Raw genomic sequence first — 26,802 nt, 5'->3', positions numbered from 1 at the left:
CGTGGATGGTTGTTTGGCTCTGTGTGCCCTGCGATTAGTTGGCAACCAGTTCAGGGTGGCCCCCGCCTACTGCACAAAGACAGAAACAGGAATTGTATTGGAACAAAATGCTACTTATTTGTGAACTTTAAAAAATAATAATGATACATTAAACCTGTATAAATGTATAAATCAATCAATTGCTGTGGGACTGAGGTTTCTAGACAGATTTCTATAGCTCCCCCTAGCCCCAGTGTATAGCCGTGCATGGAAGAAAGACAGGAGAGCCAGACAGGGAGTGACTCACAGAGCTCGAAATCATGGTCTTGTGACTTGCTCCCACTCAGTTTCTTTTTCATTTCATTACCACCACCATCCTCCCTGAAACTGCCTCCCATGGAAGTGTATCCATCGAATGTAACCACTCTCACACGCTCACGCCTGTCCTCATCTGCTTATTTGCGATGAAATACAGCACTATAACTTCAAATTCAGGCAGAAACACAAAACCTCGATATAAGGAGCATCAAGAAAGTAGGCAAACATTTGGAGCACTGTTTCCTGTTTATTAGATAAAACCTTTTCATCTTTAACTTTTAGTTTGTCCTCCACACTCTGATACCAGTATGTTCTCCAAAGATCAGGCCTTTGCCATCGTATTCCTGAATAATGAGAATCACACTTACTTTTTGGGGGGTGGGGGGGGGGGGGGGGGTTCAGTTGCTTACAGGTTTTCATGGTTAACAAATGTTCAAAATCTTAAATGTATCAATTTCAATGGGTGTGAGAGGAGTTCAAGTGAGATGATGTCATTGTAAATGAACACATTCATGTATTGACTGGTGTAGGAGAAACTGTGATAATGATCGCTTTAATAAGAAAATGTTGTATGAACTTGCCTTTGTGTGCAGTCTTGCATTTTTGCTGTTGGAAGTTGATAGATGGCAAAAAAAGGGGAGGTGTAATAGTTGATACAGTGCACCGCCAATTTTGTACTTGTCCTACTCCAGTGTGCCGTGAAAGATCATCAGGGGTGCACATTACTCTTAATTTGTCCAAAGATTAGTATTTATTAATGACATATAAATCTTCTAACTATGCCAGTGAAGTATAGTGACATGCAGAACAATTAAATCCTTGTTCTTTGGATTTCAGGGCTTGCAGTAAACTTGTATAGCCATACAACAGAGTAAGTCGGGGCTCCCTGCGATTTTCAGCTTTGTGTTCAATTAAACAGGCCTAGATTTCACATTGAGAAAGTAAATTTGACAATTAATTGGGATGACATCATCATATTTCAGTAATCATGCGTTTTGTAAGATTTTTGCCTCGTAGTGTAAAGTGACATTTGCCTCACGTAAAATGGATGCATTGGCTCAATAAAGGTTAGGGAAACGGTCGTTGTGACTGGAACCTGTGCAAGAATCATCGCTGAACATCTCTCGTACAGTTCTCTGCTGCCGTCTCCTGGCTCAGAGGAGACAACACACACTTTCCCGAGAAGTAGTAGCGTGTCTGTTGGGCTTCTCTTTCACAATAGTGATGGGAATTCCGGCTCCTTTTAGAGAGCCGGCTCTTTTGGCTCGGCTCCCTAAAAAGAGCCGGCTCTTTCGGCTCCCAAATGGCTCCTCAGATTTTTTGTTGCTTAAATTAATTTACTACCAAAAATAACGTAATATTATGCGTAAAATGAATTACTAATGCAAAAAATAGACAGTATATCAAATGTTTATTATTTATATGGCTTTATGTATATTCTTCTGAACATACTCAACATGGAGTACAACATGGAGTGCTACAAAAATAAAAACAAAGTACAAAGACCCATATCAAAACAAGGTCAACAAAAAGTTCCAATCTCTGAATGTGTATATTTATAAGCTTTTAACTATTTACAGTAAAACAACATAAGTAAGCTTTGAATACCACACAACAAATTATAAGTTAAAATTTGTAAAACAAAAAGAAGAAAGCAGCACCCAGGTAAAAGTTTTAACTTGTCTTTCGCGAAGATTGGCATGAAGAAAAACCAAGTGCCTCAGCTTTGAGGGGTTGATCCTGTTTCTCCTCTCTGTTAATATTTGCCCTGTTTTGGAGAAGATTCTCTCTGAGGGGACAGATGTTGCGACAACACACAGCCAACCAAAATGGCTGAAAATCACTTGCAATCATTTTACCCAGTTCCTCGTCAATTGTGTTCTGTTTTGCTGGTTTATAGCTTTTTGCATAAAGTGGCTCATAGAGCTCTGGGTTGTACATCTAGGCAGTTGTGACATTGCAGCAGCAGCAACAGTTGCAGACACACTAGCACGGTTCATTAATAGCTGGTTCCCTTGCTTGTCTTTTCTCTTCAAATTGTACTGATGGGTGGACTTTTCTGATGTGCCTGTGCAGGTTATTTGTGGAGCCTGATCGATGGGATATTTTAACCTTGCACAGTCTCCACGCTGCCTTTGAACAATCAATTAAATTGAAATGAGTCCAAATTTCACTGCGTTTCCTATCCATTTTCTCACCTTTCCGCTTTCCACCGTGTTGTTTTTTTCGCTAACTAACTCTCTCGTCTCCTCGTTTGTCTTGTTTGCGTGCTTCTCAGTGTGCTGCTGTTTGTCTCTTCTCTAACCCCTCCCCCTTCTCTAAACTGCAGCGTGTGTGCGTGTGTGCGTGTGTGCGTGTGTGCGTGTGTGTGTGTGTGTGCGTGTGTGTGTGTGTGTGTGTGTGTGTGTGTGTGTGTGTGTGTGTGTGTGTGTGTGTGTAAAACCCTCCCCTTCCTCTTCTACCACGGATCTTGACCAATCACGTGCGGCTTTAACCGAAGGGGGGAAAAAAACAGGAGAAAAAAAAGTCGGCTCCTATTCGGACCGGCTCCCAATGAGGAGCCGGCTCCCATCGTTCACTTCAAAGAGCCGGCTCTAAGAGCCGGCCCGTTCGCGAACGACACATCACTATTTCACAACACGCAAGCACAAGTACGAACGCACGCTCCCGGCGTTTCCCCAGATTGAGCACTGTGGTTGGCTGTCTGGTTGTCGTAACACAGGAGACATCAACTGGACGATCGGGACACCATGGGTAGTGAGTGTCCCTTTTGTTGCTTGATTTTTAACACCTTTTTTTTTTTGGTCCGTGATTTGTTAGTGAATGGTTGATTTCGTCAAATATCAGATAGTAGCGCTGCAAGTTAGCATGTTAGCTGGCGTTGCCATCTAGCTTCATAGAAGTGTTGCTCATTTCCACATATAGCGAGTGAATTTGTATAGTGAGTAAGCTTAACTGTTTGGGAAAACAACACATTTATTGTTTATGACGGATATTTACACTCGGGTGCTGTCCTTTGGGAGACTGCAATCGTTTTTGCTAACTTGTTAGCCACTCATTCAAATCCTTTAACATGGAAGTTAGGGATGACGACGCATAACACCGCCGACTTTCCATTGTCAATTTCTGATGTTAATCACCCGCTAGCTGCGGTAAACAAACATTTGTAATGTGTGTAACTATAAAAGCGATCTTATTAAGACATTATTGTTTTAATTTTCACGTTTATCGGCGTCGACTCTTCTCGCTGTGTAAAAGTCCGTCCCTCATTCATTGCCACGTCTCACGGATGAGCAGCTGAAATCATCTGAGAAGTGTTCTCTTTTTCTTCATTCCAGTCAAATTCTTGGAAGTGATCAAGCCATTCTGCGCAGTTTTGCCAGAAATCCAAAAACCTGAAAGAAAGGTGAGTGTTCAATTCACGACTGAAGGACAATAAACTGTAAATTCCCCTTGACACCGTGTATTGTAAAAGATGTTACGATGGTCTCGGTTCAGATCCAGTTCAGAGAGAAAGTTCTATGGACAGCCATCACTCTCTTCATCTTCCTCGTCTGCTGCCAAGTGAGTTTACTTTTTTTTGTAATTTAACCATTTGTGCCTTTTCGACACTTGTCACATGTTGCAAAAAGCCCACGACACGAGAAATATTTTTAGGCCACTGTAGAGCCATGGCAGTTGTTTCACATTCAAATGATATGTATGATACCTCCTGCCATCTAATTGAAGAACATAGTTTTGCCTGTCACTACATGTTACTGTTGTAATGACTAAATAATAATTTTCAGACAAATTGCAATTGAAAAAGTGACACCTGGGTCCCTCATCTAAGAATCACTTTGGTTAAGCAGCATAAGCAAGTTCTCAAGTGCAACTAACACTAACATCCTATTTAGATAGACAACAGTTTTACCGCCACTAAGATTGTAATGTTGTTAGCCCGAGAAGTGGTGTGCAGTTTTACCTTGCACTGCTATAACTGTTATCCCCTCTCTGGATTACTTTTTGTCACTAATAAGTTGCAAAAGTACAATTGTGCAGCAAATAAAACACACACGTTAGATTAGCGGCACGCTAATTTAGATATCATTTTGTGAACCTACAATTGAATTGTCTTTAACGATTGTTTGTTTGTATGTAGTAGCAGGCAAGTATAACAGAAATGTATACAACTTATCTTCTAGATCCCTCTCTTTGGCATCATGTCCTCAGACTCAGCAGATCCATTCTACTGGATGAGAGTTATTCTGGCCTCCAATCGAGGTGTGTGTCTTCAATGCGCATTTCATAAAATACGTGCTATTGTAGCATGGCACATGGCTGCTTCACTGTTTAACATGGGAATGTCCTCTCAGGCACACTGATGGAGCTGGGAATCTCCCCTATTGTCACTTCGGGCCTGATTATGCAACTTCTTGCTGGGGCTAAAATCATTGAAGTTGGAGACACGCCCAAAGACAGAGCCCTCTTCAATGGAGCGCAGAAATGTAAAAAAAAAAAAACGACTCTACTCTTCTTTTCACAGGGTGACTGAATTCAAGACGGGTGGCTGATGCGTTTCAATGTCTTTCAGTGTTTGGAATGATCATCACCATTGGGCAAGCTATTGTTTACGTGATGACTGGCATGTATGGTGACCCCTCAGAGATGGGAGCGGGAATTTGCCTGCTCATCATCATTCAGGTACGGCCAACTCGTAGATGAGGACAAAAGGACTGGAGAGACTTTTTGCAATTCAAATCCACGTTAATGCAATCCATTTTTCTTTTTTGCGTTTGTCATCCACTTGCATTTGCTCACAGGGCCCCCTTTTCCTTTTACTTTATTCAAGCTGATGTTTCAAATGTAATTCAGAGGAATATGCTGTGCTTTCATCATAATTAGACACATTTTGGTCAGTTTTTTTTTTTTTTTGCAGTAAACGAAACAATTTAGTACTTTATTTCCTCTGACAAAAGTTTCTCATCATTCCTCTATTGTTAAATTGGCCCTAGTTTCAGAAGGTGGATCTTTGCCTTTATGCTAGATTTAGAAAATGTGATGTAAATGCCTAAATAATGCTGCCCCTGCATGGATTTAAAAAAAATAGAGAAAAGTCACAACACTTACTCACTTTGCTTTTGACATGTTGTCATCTTCCGATTGAGCTCATCTGCCCACTCGTTAGCGATACTTCCTCTTACTGCCATCTTAACATCGAGTCAGACCGCAAGTCCTGATTGTGCCGTAATGCAATGTTTGTGAGCTGTCTTTTGTTTTCGCTCTCTCGTCTTTCTAAATAAGCTACCAAATATTAAAACCACATCTCGACAGAAATGAAAGCCACAACTTCAATGCCCAACATTGTTCAAGTCCCACTTTTTGACATATTCACAATACAGTCTCACACTTGTTTTTGGACCTCTGAACAAACAAGGTATGTTTTGATTTGCTGAGGGGGGAATGGACTGCTAACACCGCACATCTTTCCTCCATAGCTGTTTGTGGCCGGCCTCATTGTGCTGTTGCTGGATGAGTTGCTCCAAAAAGGCTACGGTCTTGGCTCGGGCATCTCATTGTTCATCGCGACCAACATCTGCGAGACAATCGTCTGGAAGGCTTTCAGCCCGACTACTGTGAATACAGGCAGAGGTAAAAACAAACCGCACAAAAAATAAATAAATACATAAAATGCAGATTACATGTGTTTTTCTTTGATTGTATCTCTAAAGTTCCTTGCTGTGGCAATGTCATCCGCAGGCACCGAATTTGAGGGCGCAATCATCGCTCTTTTCCATCTGCTGGCAACCAGGACGGACAAAGTGCGCGCCCTGAGAGAGGCCTTCTACAGACAGAACCTGCCTAACCTCATGAACCTCATTGCCACAGTCTTTGTTTTTGCTGTCGTCATATATTTTCAAGTGAGTTCATTTCCACGTGGGCACGTATTCCAAAGCCCCTTCGTAGTGTGGTCTGTCAAAAGATGTCTTGACCTCTCGCCTCCTGTCTCAGGGATTCCGAGTGGATCTGCCAATCAAGTCCGCTCGCTACCGTGGCCAGTACAACACCTACCCCATCAAGCTCTTCTACACCTCCAACATTCCCATCATCCTGCAGTCTGCGCTGGTCTCTAATTTGTACGTCATATCCCAGATGCTTTCCACGCGCTTCAGTGGGAACTTCTTGGTCAATCTGCTCGGAACCTGGTCTGTAAGTACGCTTCCAAATCTCTGGCTTTTGCATTCTGCACGAAACGGTCCAGTACTTCAGTCGCGTTTGACTTTTATGAATGCACAAATAATATGGACACCTCCGAAGTCAGAAAATGCCAAATAAGGGGACGTTTGTTAACAGCGATGTTTGTTGTGTTTGTAGGACGCTTCGAGTGGTGGTCCAGCTCGGGCGTATCCTGTCGGCGGTCTTTGTTACTACTTCTCCCCACCTGAGTCATTTGGATCAGTTCTAGAAGATCCAGTCCACGCACTTATCTATATTGCTTTCATGCTTGGATCATGTGCCTTCTTCTCCAAAACCTGGATCGATGTCTCAGGCTCCTCTGCAAAAGATGTAAGACCAAACTTCTCTGTCCATTTCAAGTTAATTCCACCGGCATGTTGTCGTTGTCTCACCCTGACTCACATCAATAATGACTTTTCTTTGTCGTGCAGGTGGCCAAACAGCTGAAAGAGCAGCAGATGGTGATGAGGGGACACAGAGAGACTTCTATGGTCCATGAACTAAACAGGTGAAATTTTCAGCTAGTGTGTAATATTTTTTTTCCTCCCTAAACAGATACAAGATAATAATAAAACTTTTAATGTTTAATGCACTTTACAAAAGAAAATAGAGGGTTAAATGACAAGATGTTTTTTTTTCCTCTCTCTCTTGCTGTCCTCCGCTTGTGCTTTTAGGTACATACCGACTGCAGCTGCATTCGGCGGACTGTGTATTGGCGGCTTATCCGTAATGGCTGACTTCCTCGGCGCGATTGGCTCAGGCACGGGAATCCTGCTGGCTGTCACCATCATTTATCAGTACTTTGAAATTTTTGTCAAAGAGCAAAGTGAAGTAGGCAGCCTGGGGGGATATTTCTTTTAGGAACTGCCAGCATCCTATGTATTTTTGACACCTTTTGTGAAGCACTCCCATCATCAGCTTCCCGTCTTCAGGATATTTTAGCGTCCAGGATTCTCATATCAAATGAGGTGTCATGAGATGAGATAACTTGTGCTACCGCCACGCATCTACAAACGCAATAGACTTGACAGTTGGATTTTTTTTTTAATCAATTTTGAAGCTCCCCAGTATTCACTTAAAGGCTGCCATTGTCTGAGCATTCAGCCTTTTTATTCCACCCCTGACTGACATGATAGAACTTCAGGATGTGGGCATACTCGGCTGGGATGATGATGGCCCAATTGCCCGCTGTGTGCAATGAAAGCACACAACTGTGTCACATTTCTTAGACATTCTTGTTCCACTTCACTTTTTTTCCCTAATGTGCTGCGAACATGAAGGAAGGTGCAGACTAGGAGCGGAACTGCGTCAAACGTGATGGAGTCAAGTACTGTCCTTTCTCAAATGGTGCTCCTGTGGCCATTTCTAATAGAACATCATATAAGTGAAGAACAAAAGGATGGGAGTCTTACTTTTTAATGAAAGGCAATCATGGGGAGCTGCAGTTTTAACTTTGTGGTCATATTAATGTTCATTTTTCTTTTGTTTTTATTGTCTGCTTTGAGAAACATTTCATCACCTGCCCCTCGACAGATAATTTGTTTTGTGTACATAGACCATGTGTTGGAATTTGTTTTAAGTGTAAGATAAAGTCTTTGGAATACTTTATAAAACATGAAAGCATTTCAGAATAACCTTATAGAACACGTTTTCAATAAAAGCAAATTTTGGAAGAACTCCCAGTTTTCAATTTGTATCTGCATTGCTGCACACGATGATCATTTATAATTTATGAAACTGAAGGCTTTAACTCGAAAAAGACGTGACATCAAACCCAGGTGACAATAGGGAACACTCAGTTTTATAGCAGTTGTATTATGTCTGTTTTTATTGAATCAATGCGGAATTAGGAAAAAGGAAAGATTCATCTTTTGAAAAAAGTTATATTCTTGTTCTAAATAGTTTAGAAATGTCGAGACTGTTCAGAAAAGAAGAAATATAAGATTATTGCAACATGGGAGCGAAGTAGATAGTAGGATATGAATGTTTTTTCTCTTCCTTTCTCCTCTTAGTACGAGTGAAAACATGTTCTCCACACTCCATACCCCATGGTGGCGGTAGTGCACCAGGAGGTGTTTGCTCAAGTTGTCCAAGAACCAACCAAAAACGAAGAAGACTTGTGCTAAAGCTAGTTATTAGCTCCTCTTCTTTCAATGGAAAATCTGTTAGCTCCCTGGACTCCACCAGTCGGGTCATCGCTCGTAGTTGTGAAACACTTGAGGATGCTCGACACGTTGTGACCTTGTCGTGTGACTGTGACATGTTTCTATGACACCCATTGGAACCGGCGATCTGCAGCTGCACAAAAGCGGGTTTCACATCTTCATTTTGTGAAGAAATGACGACTGTCAAACAAGAGGGTAAGTTGTACGGAGTGCTAGCTCGGCTACCTCATTCATACAGTTTATATATGGAAGTTATTTAATTATGACGCAAGTTTGAGTCAGTAAATAAAGGTGTCATTTTCTTGTCTTATAGCATGGAGACTTATGAAAATACGCTACATTAAATGAGAATTTTAGTATTTGTTTTCAATTGTTTACTTAACCTTGACTCGGTAGCATGTTAATGTTAAGTGATTTGTTCCTTCCTTTTCAACTACCATGAAATGAACCACGTGGTTTGTAATCGTTTCCACACAGGTAAAGACAAAATTATCTTTGTCACCAAAGAGGATCATGCAACACCCAGCAACGCCGAGCTTGTTGAGGAAGACCCCGATGATCCCTATGAGGAGCGAGGTGAGGAACCACACAAGTTTTGAAAGCAGTCGCCAATGCCACAAGATGGCGCCCAGCCCGGATAAATAGGAAACTAGTACTGTAATTAGTGTCAAGGAAGTATATTGAAATGAAGTAATCTTGGCTATTTTTTAATGTTTGAAATTATACTAAAACAAATCGTAAAGTGTGGTATATTTACAGTTGAAGCTGCTAAAATGTGTGATTCATTCTGAGCATCTCTGTTTATTAGGCTTGATTCTTCCCAATGGGGAGATTAACTGGAACTGCCCCTGCCTGGGCGGGATGGCCAGTGGTCCCTGTGGGACTGAATTTAAGGAGGCCTTCTCCTGTTTCCACTACAGTAAAGAGGAGGTGAAAGGCTCAGAGTGTCTGGATCAGTTCCGAGCAATGCAAGAGTGCATGCAACTCTATCCAGAACTCTATCCGCAAGAAGAGGACAAGGTATCGGAAGAAAATGCATCTCACACAGAGCAGACCTCAGAAGAAGCCACAGCTGTTGATTCCAAGTCCACATCGGACCCTGTGCAGGACTCAAATGGCACATAGGCCAGTGTGCTGGAAAGCTAATAAATGCCTTCTGTTTTGGGAAGACTTAAGGTGAACCTTGATGTACTAGTTATTCAGTCACATTTTGGTTTTGTGTACAAGTGTTTGATTCTAAGATACTAAACTGAGCACACAAACTGTTGATCACAGAACAAATGTCCATTCTTTGTAGCATATTATTCTCACTGCTGTGTCATTTGCATTTCATGTGTATAATGTATGTTACACGCATTTGTCTGTGCTGTGCTGCATAGAGTGGACTGATGAAGGCACTTAAGAATTGAGCGCAAGGGTGTTGTTACCTGAGGGGCCAAGTCTTCTGCAAAGCAGACGCAAAATATTTACCTCAACTCTTCCGATGGCGTGCAAATCACTCAAATTGTTAAAATAAATGCCGATGAACATTTTTTAATATGATTCGTCTTTGACTACATTTTTCCGAGTGTTTTGTGGTGTTGCTTGCCTGATTCAACAATTCAGCTTCAGTAGTTTTGTTTGTTTGGATGGCACATACTGACAAAGCGACCATTCGCACCGAAGGAAAATTTAAAGTTTTCAAGTAGGCTAACATGCGTGCTTTTGAAACGCGAGAGGAAGCCAGTGTACCTTGAGGAATCACGCAAGTATGGGAAAAATAGGCAAACTCCACACAGGAAGACAGGTGCGGTCTGAAACCCTAAACTTCCGAATTTGGCCATCAGAGGGTAGTATTATACCGTCGTGCAGTCAAATGACAGAGTCATTTTGTTATGAGTCATTTTTCATATCGGATAAAGGCTATCTGAGTATTGTTATGTCTGTCTGTCTATATGTGTTAGTGCACCATTGCTGTTTAAATAGCTGTTGCTGAAAGCGTCGTTGTACTGCTACAGATGCAAATCCTTAGCCTATCTCTCATGCCCGTTAGTTTTAGTGCTAAAATGGATTAATGCGCCTGTTAAATAATGTTTTATTCTCTTTGTTCCCAATTTAAATTTGGATTGGGAAAGATACTGGAGGTGAGTTTAATTATTATTTTGGGCTTGACTTCATGCTGAATAAACGCTTAATTTTCCTTGTTTGAATTATTATTGTTGTTTTACATTGTGTTCAGGGGCGAATTGGGACAACACAAAGCGCTGTTACTAATTCAAACTACTATGCAGCTTTTGAACTACATGTCAACAATTCTATGACGTAGCCTAAAATTAACTATTGCTCCTCATCCAACAGTTCTAATTTTATCAGAATAAGTTGCCGTGGCTGCCAGGTTTTGGAAAGTATGCCATGTTATTTGGTCACATAATCATTTATCAATTGCTATTGCTGAAAAACTCAAGAACTTCACTTCAGTCACTTTTTCTTTTTTGGTCGTTTTATATTCAACGTTACTTCCTGTTTGCTGGCTGTTACACTTTGTCCCCTAACCTGTTTCAAAAGCCTGCTTTTCAGGCAGCTCGTCTACCTCTTTGCTGCTGTAGGCTGGTGTCTTGCAAAACTAAAAAAGAGCCAGGGGGTTGGGGGACAACTGTAGTGTCGCGGCGTGCGTGTGCGTGTGTGTTGTACTGGTTCACCGAGTTTCAAGCCAGAAGCGCAAATCATGCTGTCACATCGACCGACATTGGAGTGGACCCCCGAGTATTCGCGACCAGTCCTCACATAGCGAAAATCCGTGTGTGTGTGCGTGTGCGTGTGCGTGTGTGTGTGTGTGTGTGTGTGTGTGTGTGTGTGTGTGTGTGTGTGTGTGTGTGTGTGTGTGTGTGTGTGTGTGTGTGTGTGTGTGTGTCACATCGACGTCCATCGAAATGCACTGGGGGGGGAAATTTGACCCAAAAAATGCTGATTAACATTCACTGTACATTTTCTAGAACGCGCGGGGCGCCGTGGCTCAGTGATAGAGTAGTTGTGATTATTTCGAAGCATCCTTGAGCAACATCTTAACTCTAATTCAGGGGTGTCAAACTCCGGTCCTGGAGGGCAGCTGTCCTGCATGTTTTCCAAGTCTCCCTGTTGCAACACACCTGATTCAAATGATCAGATCATCAGCAAGCTCTGCGGAAGCCTGACATTGAACCGGGATTTTTTTTTTTGAGTGTGTTTGTTTGTTTTTTAACCTAATTACCCCTTTCTCCAAAAAGCAGGGATGGGGGCGGGGGGCGTCCGAAAATACAAATCGGCAGGTGCAGAATTGCAAGTATGCGGCGGGACGACTATAATAGTTCCCTTGTTCAAATGTTTTGGCATTCACTTTTGTGTAAGCAAGTCGCACAGGGGTCAGAGTTAAGTTTGACCACTGAAACACGTGCCGCTTCAATCTCCCTTTGCGATCAATAATTGCCAAACATCCTATTCTGTCATTGGTGGATGTTCAGGGGGCAAAGATGATCAGAAAGCCAAATCGGACCACTCGGTCGCGAGTACTCTCCTTCAACTATTCAGCAGCAGTCGTTCCTCACTGTTTTTAAGTTGAGGACTTGACAGAATGGCCACCGTCAAGGAGATATGCAGCGGCTTACCTTTGGACCCTTTGCCCCCGAACCGAGGAAGAGACCCCAATGTGCCCCATGCACCAGTTCGGACCCCAAATCTCACAGTCCAAGAGGAGCGGGTAAGTTGATTCAGTCAGAAATACTGTACATCGCAAATTGAGAGTGCAAAATCTTGCTTTTCTGTGGTGCTTGTCCTTACTTGGGTCATGCTGCCTGACTTCAGGCATTTTTTTTGTTTGTTTTTAAGTTGGACAAAAAAAAGCTTCTGCAATACGAATTTTAACATGCGTTGTAAATTATAGCGAGCTATGACGTCCCCCCCCACACAAAAAAAATCCATCCTAATACTACAAAATACATTGATAGATGACATATTGTATTTTTATGAAAACTGAAAAAAGTTATGACAAAACAATGGCAGATTTGGAATCAACGCAAAAAAAAATTAATCAAGAAAAATTGACCTGCAAAAACATTGAGTAAAAATATGTTGTCCAGTGTAATGAAAGATACAGTATCCAACAATGTGAAGACACTGATCATGAATATGATCGCTCACCTTCATCCTGATCAACAACAATTGAACAAGGTAGGAAACAGGGAAACGGAAATCTGCAGCACTGTATATCGAGAAATTTCGGACATTCTCAAATTATTTTGAGGAAATCACAATGTCCCATCACAGGTGAGGTATTCTTAGACCAGGCCTGCGGGATGCTCGTGTGATCCTTGCGTGCTACGTGGTTACGCCGCTCTTCATCAGAGCATTTGTTTTTTTTCATGAATGTCATCTTGGTTCAATATTAAAATTTCATTCAAATGTTTTTATTTCATTTGATTGTGCGTGGCATCTCAAAACATTACCATTTTTAACACTGAACAAATTTTACAGTGTCATTTTTGAAACTATTTTTAACATTTACCAATTATATAAAAATAGCAAGTTTTCTTTTTTTAAATTCATTGCCGTGCTTTCTTGGAATATTACATTTTTGGAATTCATTAAAAATATGTGTTGACCCGAAGTATGTGTGTTTTTCCAGAAGTATGTGTAAATTTATCGCCCTTTGGATTGGTGGTGTACTTATTGCAACATCGCTGTTGATGGCTGCGCTGCGCGACAATATTGATTATTCTCCAAGGTCCTTCACTGATTGGCCAAAAGTGAAGCAAAAGCTCCAGTCAATAATTAAGAGAAGCTAGTGACCTCTATCTTTTGACCTACGTAGCATACTGTACTTCCCTGTGTGTTTATGATACAAAGGCTTTGATTCTCGCACCCCCCCCCTTTTCACCCCCCCCCCCCCCCCCCATTCAGCTGGCACTGAGAAACGCTCTGCGCTATTTCCCCCCGGCCCATCATGCAACCCTCGCCCCAGAATTTGCGCAAGAGCTGCGCCAGTATGGACACATTTACATGTATCGCTTCTGTCCCGTGTTACGTCTGAGGTACGACACTAACGTGATTGGCGGAGACTTCAATGACATTTTAGTTGCGCATATTGACAGCTTTGGGGCTTGCTCACTTTCTCAGAGCGTACCCCATACACGAGTACCCGTGCCGTACGCGCCAAGCGGCCTCCATCATGCTGATGATCATGAACAACTTAGATCCGGCAGTGGCCCAGGTAAGCTTCTTCCACGACTTTGTTTATTTTGATTTCTTACCACCCGAACAATCTAACTGGCCTTCACGTTTTAGTTTCCCCAGGAGCTCGTCACCTATGGAGGAAATGGGCAGGTTTTCAATAACTGGGCTCAGGTACAGTAATGTCTTCTTTTATTTTGAACAAATCTTTGTCGTTGATGCACGCTACCTTGGGTACATTTGCCTTCTGCACAAAATCATTCTCTCATGATTAAGGATCAGTTTTGACTGGCAATAACAGAAAGGTATTCGTGGGCGGGTGGGGGGGGTCTTTCCATTGAGCGATACTGGTTGACCTCCAATTTTTAACCCTGGCGAACCCACAGGGTCTAATTTGGCCCCTGTAAATTCTGCTACTTAAATACTACCCTTAAATCCTAAAGGGTCAAATTTGGGCCCTAATCCTAAATTAGGATTAAAGCATTAAATATTTGAATAAACATATATTTTGGTGTTGAGTGAACATATAGCAGTCATTTAATGTATAATTCATCATTTTCCAAAGAAGAAAAGGATTCTTGGGTTTTCCAGGGTTAAATTCCATTTATTTATTTTTTTTGTTGTCGTTGCAAATTTGCGAAATGGAGCATCCTTTATCTATGCAGGCAATTGTAACATTCTTCATGGGCCTACAAGTGTCCCAAAAGTTAATGAATATTAACAACTAAAAACTTTGAAAAATTCCGGTGTCTCAGCTTCTTCTTTCAATACCACTCAAAGAAAACAGAAAACATTTACGGAGTGAATCCCTTGATTAATGACAGTGATACATACAGTACAAAATTTTGGGGTCCTTCGAGAGAGTTTTAAAAGAAATATTATTTTCAAATGTTACCACGTTAGGTATCCATTTGCTTTTAAATGTTTTTGGGCCATGTCCAAATCTGCTTTACTATTTAGTGTAAAATGTGAACTGTGTTCTGGCATCCCCCCACACCCCCGCAAAAGCTCTCTCATCCGAGCAAGAAAAAGCAAAACATTAAACTACCATGAAACTTCAACTCAAGTTTAGCATTCTTCTTTCTCGTTCAAATTTGACCTCATTTGAGAAATCTTATTGGCCTACAAAGTGATACCACGCATTTGCATATGCTCTACTTTTCAAATAGTTAACGTATTTACGTATGTGTTTTTGCATTTGTGCAGTTCCGTCTCGTGATGAATTACCTGAGTGAGATGACGGAGGAGCAGACTTTGGTCATGTACAGTGGTCACCCCATGGGACTGTTCCCCAGCTTGCCCTCCTCGCCTCGTGCCATCATTACCAACGGCATGGTGAAAGCCGGCAGCGCGACACTTTTCTCACCGAATTGTAATGGGATGACTGTCTTTTTGGTTTCATTTAGGTTATAGCAAATTATTCCTCCAGGGAGCAATATGAAAAGATGTTTGCTCTCGGCGTGTCAATGTAAGTCTTGAAGATGTCCGTTGTGTTCCGTGTTATGAGCTACAATGATGGTAATTGAGTGAGATGGTTTTGTATGGAAGCTAACTTTTGCATGTTATTATTATTATTTTTTTTTTTAGGTATGGTCAAATGACAGCTGGCAGCTACTGCTACATTGGACCTCAAGGGATTGTACATGGCACTATGGTACAGAATATGGATTTTGATCAAACTCATTATGTGTCATAAAAGGTTAGAACACGATTTTTAAAAATACGTTCAATGCAATGGGATACAGGATATACACATGCACAGTCAGACTTGAATCCCAAGTATTGGTCACAATATTATTGTCGGTACACCAGCAAAAATGTAATGAATGAAAAACAAACACTTTTACAGTGCCCCATTTTCAGAGATGAAAAGACAATATAAGGGAAGGAGAGGTCATTAAAACAAAACAAAACAAAACAAACAAACAAAAAAACACCACCACCCCAAACAGAGCTCCTCCCTGGGGAGGATTTTGGGAAAAAAAAAAACTCAACAAACAGGCATACAGCACATTAATACACGATACATAGACAAGCTGATATGGAGTGGGGAGTGTCGAGGGGAACATGAAAGTCCAACCTATAGAGCTCAGGCTTCACAGCCAACAGGGTGCCACCACATCCCATTCTGCAGATGCGCCATAATAGGAAGGGAGAAGAGTTCTGGGGGAGGGGGGGGGGCAACGAAGACGTTTATTAATATAACTGGTTCACAGTTTTCAGGTTTGTGCTTTGAATCCATTATATTTGACTGTTCACGCGTACCTAACGGTGTGTCACGTTGGAAGTACTCCTTACGGTTTTATTTACTGCGCAGCTGACTGTGCTGAACGCTGGTAGGAGGTACCTGGGCTCTGGTGACCTGAGGGGACGCGTCTTCGTGACCTCCGGCCTCGGGGGCATGAGTGGTGCTCAGGCTAAAGCTGCCGTCATTGCCGGTTGCATTGGCATCATTGCGGAGGTGATGCAACAATGGCTTTCGGTGTGAGGTGTGTGTGTGTGTGTGACAGAGTGACGCGTTTGACTCTGTGCTAGGTGGATGAGATTCCTCTCAAAAAGAGGCACGAGCAAGGCTGGTTGATGGAGGTCACCGGGGATTTGGAGCACTGCGTTAAACGCATCAGGTAACAGATTCACGTTTCCAGGATTACAAAGTCAAGTCAAGTCAAGTCACCTGTATTTATAGAGCACTTTCAAACAGCCATCGCTGCATACAAAGTGCTGTACATGGAGCAATTTAACATGCACAATAAACAGTAAGACAAATCGGCAATAAAGGCGGTAAAAAGCACGCACCAAACAGTAAAACCAAGAACAAATCTAAGTCACACAAAGTGTTAAAAACACGCTTGTTACGATTACATAGTAAACGTAACTTAGTTCCCTTATGGATGACTTGATTCTAAACATAATCAGATTACAAGTTACTTTATTAGGCACATTAAACAGATGCCGCCAAGCCCACTTAACATAAAATTGACAAAATTGTGACGTCTCAGCATTCTTCACTACAAGCTATAAACACTGCAGTTCCCTTTTCTTCTGTGTTCCATAATGCACAGTTTGCTTTGTGTCTTTATTTAGGAATGGCGTCTCCGCCTTCATTTTATTTGTTAATTAATCCTTTTGTTACAAGTCCACGCGTGAGGGAAAACCGTGATTGAAGACTACTTACAAGGGTATTAATGCATTGGTCTGACAAAATGTACGTGACGATCATCATTGTGGAAGAGAATACAACAAACCGAGTTTAGCCAATCAACATTTGCGTTTTCAGGAATTACAAATGTCCATTTTGGTGACTTACAGAGAAACCAGATGTGCAAAGACTCCCCTCAGTCTGGGTTACCATGGCAACATTGTCGACTTATGGTGAGCGCGTGGCGAAAGGTTTACAGTGAAAGTGACGTCTTTTACACAAAGGTGAAACTTGATTAGGGAGAGGCTGCTGTTGGAGTACCAGAGGACAGGTGAGCTCCTTGTGGATTTGGGCTCGGACCAAACCTCCCTCCACAATCCCTTCAACGGAGGCTACTACCCGGTACAACTCGGCTTCCGCCAGGCCAACCAGCTCATGTCTACTGATCCGAGTCGATTCCGCTGCCTGGTCAAAGAAAGGTGCAGTCGCTCAAACTCAAAACCATTGCATCCTTGAGTGAACCTAACGCGTGATTCCCTTTTCCGCAGCCTCCGGAGGCACGTGAATGCTATCAACAAGCTGTCAGATGCCGGCATGTTCTTTTGGGACTATGGCAACGCATTTCTACTGGAGGCGCAACGAGCCGGTACACCAACTTGAATGAGACCATGTCATTTGGATTGCGTTCGCCGTAACATCCACGACTCACAAAAGCCAATTTTCCCTCACATCTTGTGAGGAGTCAATGTGCAAAGTAACGCCAGGAACTCCAATTTGTTCTTTTCATAGGAGCCGAGGTGGAAAAGGTTGGCGGAGGAGCGGCAGAATTCCGCTACCCGTCCTACGTCCAACACATCATGGGGTAAGTCGGCAATATTTTACACTTCCCCAAGTTATCCGAGGCACTTGTATAAATGGAGCAGGTTTTAGAACTAAGCTCCTCACACATTAAGAAAACAAGGGAACCTTGCCTGAGTCCAGAGGGGTAAGTCAAGGGTCAAAATAATCATGGTCTGACAAGACAACCCACGAAATCCAATTCTTAGCTGGGCTGCTTCCACACTTGGCAAGTCAACTCGACATGAGCACCATTTTCTCTCTTGCGAGCAATCATTTGATGTCTCCGCCTCTCAGAGACATCTTTTCCTTGGGCTTCGGTCCATTTCGCTGGGTGTGCACATCCTGCGACCCCCAGGATCTCGCCGTAACCGACAATATCGCCGCCTCGGTCCTGGAGGATTTGAGCGCCAATGTGACCGACGGAGTCAGACAGCAGTACGACGACAACATCGTCTGGATCAGGGAGGCTGGAAAACACAATATGGTTTGGAATTACACGACTGTTTATGGCTCACAAATCAGCACTCATATGAGATGATTTTCTTTTGTGTGGGTTTGCGGGGGTGGGGGGGGGGGTGCGTTTGAATCCACTTTCTGCAGGTTGTGGGATCCCAAGCCAGAATTCTCTACTCAGACCAAAAAGGAAGAGTTTCCATTGCTTTGGCCATCAACAGAGCTGTTGCTGAAGGAAGTGTTTCAGTAAGACTGCCAAGTTTCTCTTTTTACTCGATATAGAGATGGGCATAATAATACATGACATGTTTTTGGTCAATTGGGGGGAATTGAGTGAGAGAGAAAAAATTGAGTGCACAACCAGCAGATATTTAATTAAGTCTCAACAAGTTTGCTGCTTCAAGAAGTACAACATGATGTCTGCTTGGAAGCTCATTCTGGTAAGCGGTATGCTCAACGCAACACTGACCGTTAAAAATAATGCAGTTTTGAAAAGTACCCATTCATTGTTAAATTTCCACATTTAACCTTTTTGATTTGTATGCATAGCTGGACTGACCCTCATATTCTTCTCCATTTCCTAATTCCACTCACCTATCTATAATTCTGTTGTAGAGAGTTAGAAGTTTCTTTCCTAAAATGGGTTATTTAAAAAAATATACTGTATATTATTATATTTTATATTATAACATTTTTATATTATTTTACAGAATTTTTATTTGCTTTATTGTGAATACATGGAATAAAATACAATATTTGGATGAATAATAAAAGAGAAGATATTTTATTTATAAACTATACAATTTTGTATTCATATTTTAAAGTTCTCGCCACTGTAAAAAAAATAAATAAATAAATAAAATTGCCCACCCCTCTTTTATAAACGGTACTCTCTGTGGATCTTTGCCAAGTAAGTGGGCTTCTTTGTGTCAGGCTCCGGTAGTGATTAGCAGAGACCACCATGATGTGAGTGGCACCGACAGTCCCTTCAGAGAGACCTCCAATGTGTACGATGGCTCTGCTTTCTGTGCAGGTATGTCCTTTCGCGCTTTGTTTCGTCAAACTCCCACTGCAATCACTTACTACGAATGCTTATGATTTATTCCGTAAAACCCTACCATGTTCATTCAAATGACACCTTGCTTCTTTCTTATAGATATGGCAGTCCAGAACTTTGTCGGTGATGCCTTCAGGGGTGCCACCTGGGTAGCTCTGCACAACGGCGGCGGTGTTGGCTGGTAAGGCTTGGTCGGTTATCTTTTATCAAGGTGGATTTGTGCAAATGTTTGCCATACGTCTACAACACCGGGGATGTCCAAACATTTTCATCCGAGGGCCATATACAGAATCACAGAAGGAATATTGTGTGGGAACACTCTACCGTAGTGTAGGCTAATTATCTAAGTGACGATTTTGATCCCGAGATTATTTCTCACAATTCTCACAGGGGTGAAGTGATGAACGGAGGATTTGGTTTGCTTTTGGACGGCTCTGAGGAAGCAGCGAAGCGAGCCTCTCTGATGCTCAACTGGGACGTGTCCAATGGGGTGAGATGATACAGACACGTGGATTTGACAAATGACCTCCATCTAACGCAAATGACTTTTTCTGTTTGTGAAGGTGACTCGGCGCAGCTGGTGTGGAAATTCCAACGCCTACGAGACAATCCAGCGCACCATGGAGGAGGATCGGAAGCTGCGGGTCACTCTGCCATTTCCTGTACACGATGAGCACGTACTGGATCGGGCCCTGCAGGGCTAACTTTGAAACGCTGGAGTGTCTGAATGAGAACACCAAGCGTATGGTTTTGTACACCTGCAATATCTAATAAGAGACGATACAATACAATACAGGTGTGTCAAAATAGCTTATTAATTCATTCAAAAATAAATCACATCTCGCTATCCATTATGCAGAGCACTTGTCCTCATTAGGGTTTGCAGGTGAGCAAATTTCCAATTTCTCCTCTACAAATTCAAAGTTTGAGGTGCCATGTACTGTAAGCCAAACAGAGCTAGATTATACTTTCATTTACCTCTTACACACACATTTAAAAAAACTCGCACACAAGACTCTCACACACTCAGACACACGTAGACGCACCAAAAGCCCCCACACCCATCCCCCCCAAAAATCACCCTCACCGAAATCAGTTAAACACTCACAAAAAAAAACCTCACACAAACTAAATAAGCTCTCACACCCGCCAAAAAACTCATGCTCACAAATATAGTCCCCCACACAAAATTCTCACACCCACGAAAAAAAAATCTTACTCACCAAAATAACTCATAAAAACCTATGCCACACAACAAACAATTTACAAACACCAAAAAAGATACACCCCACCCAAAAAACTCAATCACAAAATTGAGAGCGAGAGGCAGACAGACAGACAGACAGACAGCACTTCATTCATAAGTGCATATTGCTATCTTAATATTTTTCTTTGTTTAAAAACCATTCATAAAATGAGACCTTGTATCCCACCGTGCGTGTTTGTGCGTTGTTGGTCCTTTAAGAAGCTGGCTGCATTCGAATCAAAGTGACGTCATTGAATTGGAGATGTCGAAGTCCTGCAGGGGGAAGCACATTCTGTCGTTAGGAGCATCTTTATTGACCGCTTTTCAGTCTTGTATTGGGTTATTATGATTACATTCGGCTTTAGTGTCTGTTTAACATACTTTTTGGGGGGATTTTGCACGCCTGCGTCCCTTTTTTCTGCAATAAGGCTTTTTTGGTGTGCTGGTATGTTGCATTTCGTGTTGATAGTTGCCGAGGGCGTGCTGAAGTGAAGCTGTAATGACAAATGTGATGCAGCGGAGCAAGCGCACACAACAACATCAAGTAAGAGATCGCACGGAGGATGAATGCGCAGCCTGGGGCGGGGGCCAACCTCCCCGGATGTGACTCCGGCGGCGCGGGCAGCAGCAGCAGCAGCCTCGCCGCCCTCTCCGACCTGCAGCCTGCTGCTCACGTGACGCAAATCAAGTTGAGGAAAAACGCGGTGACCGACGACTACAAGATCACAGCGCACGTTCTCGGCCTGGGAATCAACGGCAAAGTGCTGGAATGCTTCTGCAAGAAGACTGGACACAAATGCGCCCTCAAGGTTTTCTAGCACTCGTTTTCTCACTGGAGGCACACGAATCAGAGGAGGGATGAGCAACATTAATGAGGAGGGGGCCAGAATTTTCCATCCGTGGTGTTGGGGTGGGGATGGTTGGATTGGGTGCTTGGGCTGTCAAATCAGGTCACGCACTTGCTAACCAGCTGAATGACTAAAATGCCACATGGGGGTTAAAGATGGACCAAATACATTCAAAATACATGCTCTTCGTGTATCATATACTGTATTTCATAATACATGTCTGCATTTATGAAATATCCAGCCTTTAACAGCAAAGGGTTTGAATAATCAGAAAGTAAACACAAACTGTAACAATAATTTAGAAATTATTTTGGGAATATCAAATAAAATGCAGGAGGGGTTTAACAGGGAGGGGATACACTGATTTCTGAGGGGGCTATAGCGCTCCCCCCCCCCCTTGCCTGGTGAAGCGCCATCCCTGTTCTCATGCATAAAATTTAACATTCAGGGATGGCACAAAACTGCTGAGCTGCAAACCAAAATTAAGTGCAAGAACTCATTTAGTGCATTTTCTCCACCCCCCCCCCCAAATAAACTCCAAAACAATTGCCCAAAATTACCCAAACACTCATTTTTTTTTTATGATTGAAGCACTATGTTTGTCTTGCAAGTCTTTGTTGTAGCTTAAATTGTAGCACAGACCATCTAGTGGCGATTGGTGATATTGCAACTTAAAACTCTACAGGCATAGACAATGACCATCATTTGAGTTCACAAGCTCGGCCCGTAGGCACTGTGATGTCATTTTCAGCTGACAGCCAGTGGCAGAACAATGCAAAATGGCAACCTTCAAGACAGATAAAATTGGGCGGATTTTTCTGCTTATTTTATATTCCACAAACACAATATCGATCAGAATGCCGCGTTCAGGCTAGCATGGGCGCGTTGAACATATTGTTGTAAAGAACCTTTTTAACGTCTCCTCCTGTATCATGTCTGTGGGTTTGTTTGTTTTTTTCAGATTTTGTACGACACACCAAAAGCCCGCCGTGAGGTGGAGTTGCATGCCAGGGTTTCGGGTGGTCCGCACGTGGTCCGCATCCTCGGCCTGTATGAGAACATGCACAAGGGGAAGAAGTGTCTCCTCATCGTCATGGAGTGGTCAGTATTTCCTGCACTGTGGCACACTCATGCTCCATCTTGAATCATTTATGAAGGGTGTTCATGATTTGAATTGCAGCTTGCGATGGAGTATAACTGCAAGTGCGTCCTATTGAGATTGCTTTGAATTGAAGGTGTCAGATTCAGATATTTTAACAACCCAAATAATTTTTAAAAAGATAAGATAAGAAAACCTTTATTTGTCTCACATGGAGAAATTCCCAATTTACTGCAGCAAAATTATGAAAGGGAGAAAGTAGAACACAATAAGTATAGAAATAAATATAAAAATATTAAAAATAAAGTAATTTGTTTTTGGTCCCTGAAAATTTACAACAACAAAGATGTGAATTTCAGACAGAACATTTGACTGTTTTACAGCACAATGTCCTTGAGTGTTTGTTTTACTTTACAACAGAGAGGAAAATTGGCAAAAATCAGCCAATTATTAATTTTTTAACCCATTTTAGGAATAGGAATGTTTGATTGTCATTATCTTTGCCTTATGTAGTAGTGTGTTAATGTGTTTAAAAAAAAGCCAATTTTTCCAGATTTTTATTGATTTCAAAACAACTAATATTGTTTGATGTAATCATTTGGACCCTCGTATAAACAGAACAGATTTGCATGTGAAGAGTAGACTACATTTAACATTACTTGGTGGAGTAACCAACACAAACATCAGAGAAAAATAAGCAATTGTGAATCTTTTGAAGAAAAAACAAACAAACCGATTAGGTTGTTCTCCACAACCAACACCTTAATCAAGACTCTGGAGTTTACAGGAAGTGAAAGTTGACCAAGTTTATCCAGAGCTGGAAAAATATCAAAATCACACAAGAAGGGGAGGATCGTACAACAAAAAAAATTGGTTCCCCAAGGCAGAACAAATCCTGATGGTTTCATTGCTAAATTGCATCCAAATTGGTAACTCAGAGCTCCGTTCTAAACCGAGTACCCCCTTGCACAAAACGGCACCATTGTTTTGTCATCATGGTGAATTGGGAGCGGGCTTCTGCTGCCTCAATGCTCATCTTTTTGTGTTTCAGCATGGAGGGAGGCGAGTTGTTCTGTCGCATTCAGGCGAGAGGGGACCAGGCCTTCACTGAGAGAGGTGGGTCACGCTTCATAAAAGCCTCACGCGGCCCCTACGTGACATGACATCTGCATTACGGCTGTCCAATTAGAGGCATCCGAAATTATGCGGGACATAGGCTTGGCCATCGACTACCTCCACCGCATGGACATTGCTCACAGGGATGTAAAGGTAAGCCCCCAGATGATCAAAACACAATTATTTACGATTGGGCCGACATTTTTGTCACCGTGGCTTCAGCCTGAGAACCTGCTGTACAGCACCAAGGAGACCAACGCATCACTCAAACTGACTGACTTTGGCTTCGCAAAGGAGACCACGCAGCACAATTCCCTGCAAACTCCCTGTTACACTCCTTATTATGTTGGTGAGTTCATCGCTTCGCAGAAATACCAGCGCAGGAGTATTAGTTGTGAGTATCGGTTCACTGCGGCGTAATGTGCATCCCGTTCGTCTTCTTCTATGGGCTGAATAATTATCTTCTTCTTTGTACAGAACTTGGTATGAATTGAATTTTCATCACGTCTAATTCTGAATCGAAATAAAGGTGCGTCTTGACCAAAAAACGACATACAGTCGAGCAGAGCACCCGCGAAGAGTGAAAATTCGCATACAGTTGGAAAAAAAATGATATGCGTGTTTCCTAAGGCAAAGCTGTGTGGTTGTTTGTCATTTTTAATCATAATTTGTAAAATTCAGATGGAAACTGTAATTTTAACAGAATACACTTTTACTTTTCAAAATATTGAATTTGTCCATTAAAGTGTTTTTATTTCATTGGAAATGTGCATTTATTGTTGGTGACGCTTTTTAACCCTGGAGAACCCACGGGGTCAAATTTGGCCCCTATAAATTCTGCTACTCAAATGCTACCCTTAAATCCCAAAGGGTCAAATTTGGCCCTAATCCTCAATTAGGATTAAAGCATTAAATATTTGTAAAAAACATATATTTTGGTGTTCAGTGAACATATAGCAGTCATTTAATGTAAAATTCATCATTTTCCAAAGAAGAAAATGGTCCTTGGGTTCTCCAGGGTTAAAAACGTTTTATTCACTTTGACTTTCTTTCTATTTTTCATCAATATGTTGATCAGCCGCCAGGGGGCGTATTTGTATTGTAGTACAGTACTGTATCTGCGTTGCTACGTGCCGCTCTAACCCACCGTTAATTTCCTCGCAAATTGAGCTCATTGACAGCATTGCATACATTTTGTCGTATGTGCGATGTGTTTCATCCGTCCCGTCAGCCCCTGAAGTGCTCGGCCCAGAAAAATACGACAAGTCATGTGACATGTGGTCTCTGGGTGTCATCATGTACATTCTGTGAGTGTCACGTCTCTCGTGTGTGTATAAAATGCGAAGCTGAGAGGAAATCACTGATGCTACCATGTCTTCTCAGGCTGTGTGGATTCCCCCCGTTCTACTCCAACACAGGCCAGGCCATCTCTCCTGGGATGAAGCAGCGCATTCGACTGGGACAATACAAATTCCCCCTCCCTGAGTGGGCGGACGTTTCAGAGGAGGGTCAGAATTTTAAACTAGCAAAAACATGCATGTTAGATTCATTGAAAACTCTAAATTGTCCATAATTGGATGATTTTTGTACAGACAGGAAAGCTACCGCATTACTTCATTGCTTTTGCCGTGAATGCGTTTTTTGATAGTGCTAGAAAAGTTGTCTGTTTTGTCCAGATGATGTTTTTGATAGAGTCTATTTCATAAGCCCTTCTCTCTCCGTATTGTCCTCTCGCAGCCAAGCAACTCATCATCCAGCTGCTGAAGACCGACCCCAGTGAAAGGATGACCATCGGTCAGTTCATGAGCCACCCTTGGATCAGCGTAAGTTGACAATCCACACACACCGCCCTTTTTTTTTTTTTTTTTTTTTGCGTGTCTCCATGTTATTCTCAGACACATGTGTATCGATAATACAGCAGTCCAAGGCGGTCCCGCTCACTCCTCTCCACACCCCTCGTGTTTTGACGGAGGACAAGGAGCTGTGGGATGACGTCAAGGTGAGAGTGATGCTTCGCAAATTGCGTCCGCGAGGAGGGAGAAAATTGCAGGTGGTTTATTTTGTGTCCATCAGGAGGGAATGACCAGTGCCTTGGCCACGATGCGTGTTGATTACGAACAGGTGAGGATTAAAGACTTGGACACATCCAACAACCCTTTGCTCAATAAAAGACGCAAGAGGCCGCTGCCCGCAGAGGATGAAACTCATTTTAATTGTAACACAAATATTCCTTTTTCTGACCAGGGGAAATTATTATAATGATGAAAGTGTATCATTACAATCAAATGTGTTGAAGTTTAATAACCAGGGGCAGCTGGTCAATAGTTTGACGTGCACAGTCGCTTCTCTTCAATAGATAGAACCAAGGTGGGGCGCAATATACCAGCGCTTTCAGTATTTTATTTTTCAGCGTGAAGACATTTGCTGTTAAAATCTATGTTAGAAATTTAATTCATAAATCTTTTCAGTGTCAGATGTTCATATTTCAAATGATGTCACTTTTTGGGGAACGCACTATACATTCGTCTTGACAGCATAGCACAACTATGACAGAGAGGTTGTTACTGTACCGTGCTCAGCATATACTTTATATGAATATTAAGAGAAGCATTTTATTGTCACGAATGCAAAGGTACTGTGCAGTATTCCAAATAAAATTGCACTTTTAATGCTTTATGTGATCAGATTTCTCTTGAATATGAAACTTCATGGAACACCGTGTAAATGTAACATGTGATTCATCCCTCTGCTCGTAGTGGTTATGGTTAAAAATAAATTATATGGTTGTTTGCCTCGCCCAAAGTCAACTGAGGTAGGCAACCCTAATTTAAAAAACTATGGAAAATTGATGTTTATAATATTGAATGAAAAATATGCTAATATAGTTATTTAAAAATATTTGGATGTAATTGAAATTAATAGTTTCAAATTGTGCAGGTGTACCCATTGTGTCGTTTATGATCACGGCATCCAATGAACTGCAATCTTCAGTGGATTTGAAACTCTTAAAATGTATGTGATGACGCTTGCGTTTCCAAGAGCGGTTGGGAGTCTTGGCATGGAGTAACAGTGGCAGATGAGACATCGAGGATTAACTTAAATTCAGGTTCTGCAATGCAGCCTGGAGGAGATTGACCATGTGGCT

At 42.0% G+C, this 26,802-nt stretch overlaps 4 protein-coding genes across 4 annotated transcripts; all 4 read left to right on the top strand.

Moving 5' to 3' along the window:
* The first annotated feature begins 2,898 nt into the window (after positions 1 to 2,898).
* Positions 2,899 to 8,189, top strand: sec61a1a (SEC61 translocon subunit alpha 1a). Its single transcript, XM_086118443.1, has 12 exons — positions 2,899 to 3,054; positions 3,636 to 3,703; positions 3,796 to 3,861; positions 4,482 to 4,560; positions 4,653 to 4,784; positions 4,871 to 4,980; positions 5,775 to 5,928; positions 6,037 to 6,197; positions 6,289 to 6,486; positions 6,652 to 6,843; positions 6,945 to 7,021; positions 7,188 to 8,189. The coding sequence occupies exons 1-12, from the start codon at positions 3,048 to 3,050 to the stop codon at positions 7,372 to 7,374; spliced, it is 1,431 nt and encodes a 476-aa protein (XP_085974569.1). The 5' UTR covers positions 2,899 to 3,047; the 3' UTR covers positions 7,375 to 8,189.
* Positions 8,190 to 8,630: 441 nt separating this feature from the next.
* chchd4b (coiled-coil-helix-coiled-coil-helix domain containing 4b) lies at positions 8,631 to 10,867 on the top strand. Its single transcript, XM_086117521.1, has 3 exons — positions 8,631 to 8,873; positions 9,156 to 9,254; positions 9,487 to 10,867. The coding sequence occupies exons 1-3, from the start codon at positions 8,852 to 8,854 to the stop codon at positions 9,801 to 9,803; spliced, it is 438 nt and encodes a 145-aa protein (XP_085973647.1). The 5' UTR covers positions 8,631 to 8,851; the 3' UTR covers positions 9,804 to 10,867.
* An 838-nt stretch (positions 10,868 to 11,705) lies between these two features.
* Positions 11,706 to 20,199, top strand: uroc1 (urocanate hydratase 1). Its single transcript, XM_086117519.1, has 19 exons — positions 11,706 to 12,390; positions 13,590 to 13,720; positions 13,806 to 13,899; positions 13,974 to 14,033; positions 15,066 to 15,194; positions 15,266 to 15,327; positions 15,447 to 15,513; positions 16,177 to 16,320; positions 16,395 to 16,483; positions 17,169 to 17,231; positions 17,298 to 17,477; positions 17,547 to 17,644; positions 17,788 to 17,860; positions 18,133 to 18,322; positions 18,439 to 18,537; positions 19,225 to 19,324; positions 19,448 to 19,529; positions 19,739 to 19,838; positions 19,912 to 20,199. Exons 1-19 carry the CDS (start codon positions 12,265 to 12,267, stop codon positions 20,050 to 20,052), a joined length of 2,028 nt encoding a protein of 675 aa, XP_085973645.1. The 5' UTR covers positions 11,706 to 12,264; the 3' UTR covers positions 20,053 to 20,199.
* Positions 20,200 to 20,355: 156 nt separating this feature from the next.
* Positions 20,356 to 26,331, top strand: LOC147201352 (MAP kinase-activated protein kinase 2-like). Its single transcript, XM_086117520.1, has 10 exons — positions 20,356 to 21,403; positions 22,404 to 22,543; positions 23,593 to 23,657; positions 23,731 to 23,810; positions 23,880 to 24,006; positions 24,889 to 24,964; positions 25,041 to 25,165; positions 25,395 to 25,480; positions 25,576 to 25,656; positions 25,731 to 26,331. The coding sequence occupies exons 1-10, from the start codon at positions 21,158 to 21,160 to the stop codon at positions 25,914 to 25,916; spliced, it is 1,212 nt and encodes a 403-aa protein (XP_085973646.1). The 5' UTR covers positions 20,356 to 21,157; the 3' UTR covers positions 25,917 to 26,331.
* Positions 26,332 to 26,802: the final 471 nt, after the last annotated feature.

Source organism: Hippocampus guttulatus, chromosome 8, assembly GCF_054856545.1.
Source record: "Hippocampus guttulatus isolate MCC_2025c chromosome 8, RoL_Hgut_1.0, whole genome shotgun sequence".
Classification (NCBI taxonomy): Eukaryota; Metazoa; Chordata; class Actinopteri; order Syngnathiformes; family Syngnathidae; genus Hippocampus; species Hippocampus guttulatus.
Note: the sequence above shows the minus strand (reverse complement) of the source record. Positions and strands in the feature narration are given on the sequence as shown.

Excerpts from the sequence above, each read along its gene's own strand:
- chchd4b (XM_086117521.1), top strand. The coding sequence starts at position 8,852 with ATGACGACTGTCAAACAAGAGG. Across the intron at positions 8,874-9,155 it reads GACGACTGTCAAACAAGAGG|GTAAAGACAAAATTATCTTT; the intron begins GTAAGTTGTACG and ends GTTTCCACACAG. Across the intron at positions 9,255-9,486 it reads TGATCCCTATGAGGAGCGAG|GCTTGATTCTTCCCAATGGG; the intron begins GTGAGGAACCAC and ends TCTGTTTATTAG.
- sec61a1a (XM_086118443.1), top strand. Across the intron at positions 3,704-3,795 it reads TCCAAAAACCTGAAAGAAAG|ATCCAGTTCAGAGAGAAAGT; the intron begins GTGAGTGTTCAA and ends GTCTCGGTTCAG. Across the intron at positions 7,022-7,187 it reads ATGGTCCATGAACTAAACAG|GTACATACCGACTGCAGCTG; the intron begins GTGAAATTTTCA and ends TTGTGCTTTTAG.
- uroc1 (XM_086117519.1), top strand. The coding sequence starts at position 12,265 with ATGGCCACCGTCAAGGAGATATGCAGCGGCTTACCTTTGGACCCTTTG. Across the intron at positions 13,900-13,973 it reads TAGATCCGGCAGTGGCCCAG|TTTCCCCAGGAGCTCGTCAC; the intron begins GTAAGCTTCTTC and ends TTCACGTTTTAG. Across the intron at positions 15,514-16,176 it reads GGATTGTACATGGCACTATG|CTGACTGTGCTGAACGCTGG; the intron begins GTACAGAATATG and ends TTTACTGCGCAG.
- LOC147201352 (XM_086117520.1), top strand. The coding sequence starts at position 21,158 with ATGAATGCGCAGCCTGGGGCGGGGGCCAACCTCCCCGGATGTGACTCC. Across the intron at positions 23,658-23,730 it reads CCAGGCCTTCACTGAGAGAG|AGGCATCCGAAATTATGCGG; the intron begins GTGGGTCACGCT and ends CTGTCCAATTAG. Across the intron at positions 25,481-25,575 it reads TGAGCCACCCTTGGATCAGC|CAGTCCAAGGCGGTCCCGCT; the intron begins GTAAGTTGACAA and ends TCGATAATACAG.